Genomic DNA, 8,091 nt, shown 5'->3' on the forward strand with positions numbered 1-8,091 from the left:
GAAAACAAGAGTGATTGACCTGCGAGACAGTGAGGGGGAAGTAATTACGAAAACAACACGCAAAGACTAAACACAAACCGCCGTCCCTGAGCCCTGGCACACATCCATGCAGCCGAGGACAGGAAGTTGTTCACGCTAAGTGAGGAAGTAAAGTCATTTCCTGGAATTGCTGTACAAGCCCCTCAGATCCCGCGCTCCAAGCTGTTGCCATGGATACGTGCAATAAAATACCCTTAGCTCAGCATGGAAGGAGGGAGATGAGGCTCAAACTAAACACCGTTACCCCGAGGGAAGCTTTAAGCCCACACAAAAAGCAATTGAAATATTTGGTCCTCTGACGTCACGTTCAGAAAGTGGTGACTCAAAACCAAATTGTGGCATGATGTGAGATGATTTCTTAGTCATTATACAGCAGCCTGACATTTGAGTAACGAGCATGGTTATGGAAAAGATTAAACGTGTAAGTCAGGGCGCAACTGCAGCTACAGTGGCCGGAGAATATCAAGATTTTAGTGAAAGTAATGGGGTGACCTACTAATTTGGTCCACTTGCATTTGTAATTACGCAGAGGATTTGGTGCAGCATGTTGAGTGGGAAATTAGCCAGTGTGTGGAGGTGTGTGAGTGTTTTTTTTGTTTGTTTGTTTTTGAGGAACAGAAAAAAAGAAGAACAAAATAAAAATCAGACAGTACAGCAATTGTGAACAGACCAAACTATTGTAGGGACTTCCCCTCGGCTCACTCAGGTCCAAAGATTTTGTCTGGTTAGAAGCTGTTTTCAGGGAAGAGGATAAAAAGAACCAGACTACGTGGAACCTTTCTTCAATTACTGGATTTGAACAGTGACGTGTCTGAAGCAATTTCTTAAACATGTCACAAAATCTGTTTTTGGACTACTTGTACTCACTACTTACTCAGTACACCCTGGTTGGCTGTCTCCGGGCTTACGGGCCTATTTGGCTGAGGAATGCAGCCCGCGGTAATTCCCTCTTAATTTTCTAACCCGCTGAACAGGGCGCAGACACACCGCTTTGTGTAATTCCCTCAACCTTCACAGCCACAGACACCACCTCCTGCAGTCGCGCGTCTCTACGGCGCTCCCACCTTTTCTCGTTCCACGTTTCGACTGCGGCACCTATTTCATGCGTGAGGATTAAAGGCGTTGAGCCCAAACTGGTCAAGCAGGCACCGGTGTGACAAAGCAAAAGAAATGGCACAATTACTGAAATGGCAAACTGCTGCAGGAATGTCTCGGTTAGTGCAGAGAAGAAACATCTTTTCCACAATAAAATTTGGAATATGAACAAGGAATGATGAAGCTGTACTTTTCAAATTCACATGTTAAAATATGACTATCTTGCCTCATCAAACTGTAATATTGAATTTCAATATTAGTCTCATAAAATTACGTATTTTACCTTTATTCAGTGAGTTGTAGTCATTTGTGGGGAAAAGTTGAATAGAAAAATAAGTGTAGACTTCGGGAACGAAGCGGTTAATAAAACTGCTGAAATGGAGAGTGCTGGTGGTAGAACATACATTTTATACTGACAAAATACCATCATTATTCTTTAAAAAAAAAAAAAAAAACTTTCTTCTCTTAATCTTACAACAAAAATATACATTTCTTATCATAACATTCTGATATCCTTCTAAAAAAGAGGCAACTTTAATTTATTAACATGGCTTAATTGACTTCAGGATTATGAGTAGGGCCTTGAAAAAAAATAAAAAATTCTCCCCTACCAGGGCTCCATAGGCCCAAAAAGTTTGAGGAATCCCTGTCAAAATCATACAATATGCTCCAAATCATCTGCTTGTAAAGCACTAGGAATGGAAAAAAAAAAAAAAAAAAAAAAAGACTGTGGGCACAGACATGTCAACGACTTCATGCCACATCAACAACAAAAGCCAAAGGGCAGTGGGCGGAAGCGGAGGTCAGTAAATAATGCAGTGTTGTGAGTCGCTCAACAAATTGCTTTGTCTTCAGAGGGCAGTGCTGAGGCACTGCACAAATAAACCACATTTCACACCAAACACACGCGCGCGCGTGGCGGAATCAGTCTTCTTTTTGTCCGTTTCTAGAAGGCACCTTCTAGAATGCATAAGCAACATTTGGTCTGTTTTAAAACAACTCAATTTGTTCATAACTGTTCATAAAGTTACAGCAGCTTCTATTTTTATGTATTTATTTTTATTTTTTTCAGATTATTGTCATACCAGATACATATTTGGTTAGCTTTAGCATCACCGTGTAAAGTAGTGTAATTAACTTAAATTGCTCTCTTCTGTTTGCTGGTGTACTGCAACCTTGTTGACTGTGCTGGTCATTACTGAAGGTAGCAACAATGACCAAGTTTTCACTTATGTGTTCACTTCAATGGCACTGTTTTACTACAAAACATTCTTTCTGTTTACACTACTAACCAATATGAAACAGTAACAATATTATATTATATTATACATACATATATATATATATATATATATATATATATACATATATATATATATATATATATATATATATATATATATATATATATATATATATATATATATATATATATATATATATATAATATTGGACTGTTTCGACACATTTTGGGTCACTTGGACTTTTTAAAATGTGGAAAGTATCATATCCTGGTATCATCTAGGTCATTCCATTTAAAATGTTCAGCTTTTAACAAAAAGCTTCAAGATGATATATTTTAAATTAACAAGCTACTGTATGTCTAAAAGTTGAATAACATCTGTGAAGGGGAAATTCTTCGTTGATTTTACATTTTACTGACCGAACAAAGTTTATAAGCCTATTAATTGTTTGCGGCAAGGGTAAACAAACTAGAGCGGCCCAAGTCAGCAAAACTAAACACAATCAGGTGACAAAACAGACAAAACAACGTGTTGTTGTATTTTGATTTCTTGTGTCATGTTATGTATTGTTGCTGAACATTTCTCTCAGAAACTGCCCCGAGGCAATGTGGCGAGATGCAGAGAAGCGAGGGCAGGAAAAAAAATAGGTCACGACAGAAGCTATGATGCTTTTCCGCTGCCATTTACCAAAAGAAAAAGCGATGAGAATGCTCCATTTAGGGTATCTGCGTTTGCCAAACTGTGTTATACACCATACAGTATGGTTTTTCTCAGAAACAAACCAAAATAACTAAAAAAAAAAAAAAAAAAAAAAAAAACAATCAGTGAGACCGTGAGACTTACTAAAAAGTGCTGATGTTCTATAGTTTCACATCAGTACATCAGAAAAAGTAGGAACCACCAATAAGGAATACTTAAAGTGTGTTGTTTTTAATAAGTTGGAATGTGTTGAAAAGCATCTGGAAGAGGTCAAAATATTTTCAAAAGTTTATGAAACTGTCTCTCTAGATCGCAGCTTTTCCCATATTGCAAGTGGATCTGGACGGTATCCCTGACGATACACAGGAGATCACTAGCTAGCACATTCCACATCTCTTCGACATGATAAAATTGCATGTACAGATAATGCTCATGCCAACCTGCTACTTCCCACACTACGCGCACAGAAAGCAAACACCTGGCAGGCTTTTATTGTTGTGTTTGTCGCAGCAAAGAAAAAAAAAACCCATAACACGCCAAGCCGTGAGGGATGTGTTGACATAAGACATTTGGGAAAGCAGCATGCAGACATTTCCCATTTGTGATAGCAAATGTATTCATAATAAAGCAATTCAACTAGAATCTACCGTAGTAAACTGTCCAGTAAGTGTTTTATTATGAGTTGATTTAATGTGTACTCATAAAACTTTAACAGCCTTGGTGGAAGCAACAAAGCCTTTGCCCCTCCCCTGTGATCTTTGGCACCTCTACTAAGGGGGCCCGGACCCCCAGTTTGGATATCATCGTATTAGATCATGCCTGATTAAACAGAGTTTAAATCAGGATATTTCAGTTGTTGTCAAAGGACAGCAAAGAATATGGATGTGATGAATAGGAAGCAACCTGCTGTATTATGGTTAATTCATAGCTGTAGTGTATGCATGTGTGTGTGTATGCGAAAGAGAGCGAGAAAGGGGGCTGGGGAGGTGGTGGAATGTCAAACACCAACAACATTCCACTGCTCCTCCTTGCACTGCCTGCAGCACTTTCGCATTGTCTTTTCTCCTTTTGTGTGATTTCCAGTCATTGAGCATTCACAGTAGCCATGCATGTATCCAATTGAAGCTAAAATAAAGTCACTTGGTACTCATTAAGGTGCCTTTGCCGTGATGTGTCGCTGTATTATTCGGACTAATGACGTATTATTAGGACTAATGGCGCGTGAAACTAGTCAAACATAATCAAGTTAGGAAGACACTATTTGATTTACATCTAACATCCATTCATTTCCCATACTGTTATACAAGCTGACTACACCTTGTAGCTACTGTTTACCTTGTCAAATGTTGAAAATGGTGCAAAGTTTGTGATTTTTTTTTTTTAGGTAGCTGTACTTTACTGGAGTCACAATATTAATTCAATCCCATTCCCCAGTAAATTTCAGAGTCTGTATATTTTTTACTTTTATTTACGTACATGAGTTGAATCAGTGTGCCTCTACTTCATTTGCAAGTGTGAGTACTTTTTCCACCTGATGACAGGGCATTGATCTGCAAAGCTATGCCTTTCTGAACAAAGCCTGCTATGTGAAACACTCTACCAACATTGTCTCGACATTCTTAAATCTTGCAAACATGGGCTTGGCATGATAATTCTTTGTTCATAATTGTGTCGATTGAGACAAACTGATGGCTGATTAATGGGCATCTTGAAAGCACTGAGACAAAATGGAGCGCACTACTTGATTGACTAGTTGTTAATTAGTACTTAACGAACATGAATCAGCTGTGCGACATTGAGCTCTAACATGATGGAAGATTCCAGTTGATGTTCCGACGGGCAAAAAAGAAGGCTGGTAAAGTTCTCAGGATGATGCAAAGAAACGTTTTGATCACTTTTGGCTAATCTGCTGCTAACAGCTAGCTTTTCAGCATAAGTGACAGTGACAGTAAGTGTCCAACTGAAGATGAGAAGTCATTTGGATATACAGTACATACTTAAAATATAGGATTCTATGTAGTGAAAAACATTATGGAAAAGTGGAAATGGCTCCACTAATGGTAAAGTAGTAATTGCTCGCACTCTTCCAAAATCGAATCATCTGTAAAATGTTTTAAGATTAGTTTGAATTAATATTTAAGTGTTTTGGATTCACATTGATTGTGTTTAGTATACTATATTTAGGTTTCAACTATTAATATAGCTGGGTTCTACATTCACAGTGGCCTAAGGGTCACTATGTGACTGTGTCAGGCCACCCAAAGTTCACTGACGCCGCGCCAACCAGTACAAATGTCACATATAAATGCAATAAAATGAACACGTTCTTGCTTTTTTTTTTTAAATATCTAACATTGTATATTTTTAGTTTTACCCACTTAAATTGATCAATCATCATTGATCTGTCTACCATGCTGCACTTTTTTTTTTTTTTTACTATTAGTGCAATCATAAGTTGTATTTTTAATAATTGTTTTTGTATTTATAGGCCTTTCCGTTGAAATATGTCTTCTTCCGGTCCATAGTGGAAAAAAAAAGCTTGGAAACAGATGTACAGCGCTATAAAAATAGTCATTACCAGTTATCTTCGTGTTCTTCTTGCCAGGAAAACAAGTTGCGAGTCAATAAACAGCGCCTCTGCTGGTCACAAATAAGTAGTGCAGTCCATTTTTTGCCTTAATCATTTTAAGCCACAAGTCAAGTAGATAAACAACATTCAACTTCAACAACAAACAAACAAACAAAAAAAAGACTGAATTCATAAGAAACATATCAATTATCACGTTCACATCCCTATCCGCACTTGGAAGACAATCAAACAAGAAATTAGTGTTGCTTTTGACTTCTTCTTTTCATGCACACAAATCATGTGCAAACACGTGCAACTGTTTGTTTTAGCTTAACACAGTAGATTAAAAATGAGTTGGGAAATTATTAGACTATTAGACTAAAGAAAAGTTAAGATTCTACATAATATTACAGTGCAGTCAACTTTTTTTTAAGTAATTAATTAATTTATTTATTTATTTATCGATCCAGTAAAGTTCAGTTCATGGTGCATTTAACTTTGAAGTACAATTTATTTGCTTTAGTTTCAAATATTTGGGTACAATTTTTTATTTAACTTTTATGTGCAATACATTTTTGATTGAATGGTTGAGCACTAATATTGTTAGAGTTACAATTATATTTAATATATTTAATAATAATTTTAGAAACTGACATTATTGTAGTACCTGCTTAGAACCACAGCTGGATTAGTCAAATCTAGGTTAAAACGGTTTAACCTAATCATGAAGTAACAAAAATTGAGAAAAATGACGTGTGGCATTTATTGACCTTTTAAAATGTAAGTTCGCAACTTTAAGAAACTATCATAACATCCTAAGTGTGTTAAACTTAAGCTAGCTTCGTTTTAAGACAAAAAAAAATCCTGTGGTCCGTTCATCTAGCACAAATGTATTTGTTTAATATTTAAAAATCGTGAAAATGTGACTGAATTACATGGTTAGTTTGGACGGAGCAAGAAAAGTACGAAGTACAAGTGAACGTGCAGTGATGCTGCGCGAGAGAAAAGCGCAAAAGGTGGAGGTAAAAAGTTGACAACTTGAGACTTTAACTCCGTCGTACGAAACGACACTTACCCAAGGAGAGGTGAACGAAAGCCAGAACGAAGACTAGTGACGTTCCCGAGGAGAAACCGGGTATCCTCTCCATGTTTTTTGTTGTAAAATCCACATAAGGTCGCGCGAGCCCAAAAGTTGAGCTGACTGCTTGCCTGCCTCCCCGGACGGTGACTTCTCAACCCAAAAAAAAAAAAAAAAAAAAGTCCGGCTAGTCTGTGAATTGAGTCGTGCGCAATTAGAAGAAGAAAAAAACAACTCGACAAAGGTCAATTAAAGCATCTTGGTAGTTTCTTGACAAGTAGCTAGCACACAAATTTAGGCGTGGATAGCTTTTAAAAGTCGCTGTTTTGACTTGAATTACTCAGTCGCCGCGTCGCACCTCTCTACCTCTCCATTGCCCGTCAACGAGAGAAGACGCCAAAAGTGTGTATCCTTCCGCCCTTCAAGTCAAAGTGGATCTATTTTTCACCCAAAATGATGTTTCTTTTAAAAGCACAAAAGCTTGTTTTCTATTTATGTTAGCTTAAAGTGTATACAATTAATTAACTCCATCAAATACAGTCGTCTGTTGGGTCGAGGGTGCTATGAAATAGAAATTTGGGGAAAAGTTTTCCCTCTCGATGTGTCGCCGCAGCGGAGGAATTTTCGTTTTCTCATTTTTGTACTTGGCGGATGACTTCAGATTAACCCGTTCATTGAATCACACAGAAACTACACGACGTTTTGTTGTTGTTTTGTTTTTGCATGAAAATAAACACAAAACTTTCAAAATAATTATCTTTTTTTTGGCAGGCTGCGTGCAGGTTTCAGGTATAGGTGGAGGTAAATAAAAAAAAGGAAAAAAAGAAGAAAAAAAAGGTCATTAGTGTAACTTTTTGGGGGGTTGAAATCACAGGTTGACTTTTAAAACAATATAACTGCAACTTGGGGGCTCATAATTTACCTAATATGGTGGTGCATTTTGGTGTCACGGTGGTTTCAACACATCTGCCTCAAGTTCTGGGGTTCTGATCTTGAATCTGAGCATGCATACTTGTAGAAAACCCACGCACAAGTGGCAATTTGCCCCAAAAATCCTTCCAAGGTTATTTGACAACTTCACATCGTACATTACGTGTCAATGCGTGTTTTGCTTTGATGTTGACATGGCGTCCAGTCCAGGGTGAACTGCACCCAACTCCTCTCACCGAAAGTCAGCTATTGGGATCAACTCCAGAAAAATGCTAGTTTAATTGAAAACTCCAAATTGTTCATAGGCGTGAATGCACCCAAGGGGGTGTGGAATGGGTGTTCATTTATATTTATGTACCCTGTGATTGGTCCATGGTGTAACCCCCTTCTTGTCAATCTCTGAACCTCACTTTCAGTGACACTGCCCGTATGATGAT

The 8,091-nt window shown here is 37.6% G+C and overlaps 1 protein-coding gene across 2 annotated transcripts in view; it reads right to left on the reverse strand.

Moving 5' to 3' along the window:
* Positions 1-7,147, reverse strand: part of notch2 (notch receptor 2) — a 42,161-nt gene extending 35,014 nt beyond the window's left edge. The window contains exon 1 of one of the 2 annotated variants that reach the window (XM_077533953.1): positions 6,722-7,136. In XM_077533953.1, the coding sequence (XP_077390079.1) occupies positions 6,722-6,794 (73 nt within the window). In that variant the 5' untranslated portion in view covers positions 6,795-7,136. Of the gene's footprint in view, positions 1-6,721 lie in introns of both variants that reach the window. The other variant, XM_077533954.1, reaches the window with a different exon arrangement.
* Between the last annotated feature and the right edge of the window lie 944 nt (positions 7,148-8,091).

This window comes from Festucalex cinctus, chromosome 10, assembly GCF_051991245.1.
Source record: "Festucalex cinctus isolate MCC-2025b chromosome 10, RoL_Fcin_1.0, whole genome shotgun sequence".
In the NCBI taxonomy this organism is placed as follows: domain Eukaryota; kingdom Metazoa; phylum Chordata; class Actinopteri; order Syngnathiformes; family Syngnathidae; genus Festucalex; species Festucalex cinctus.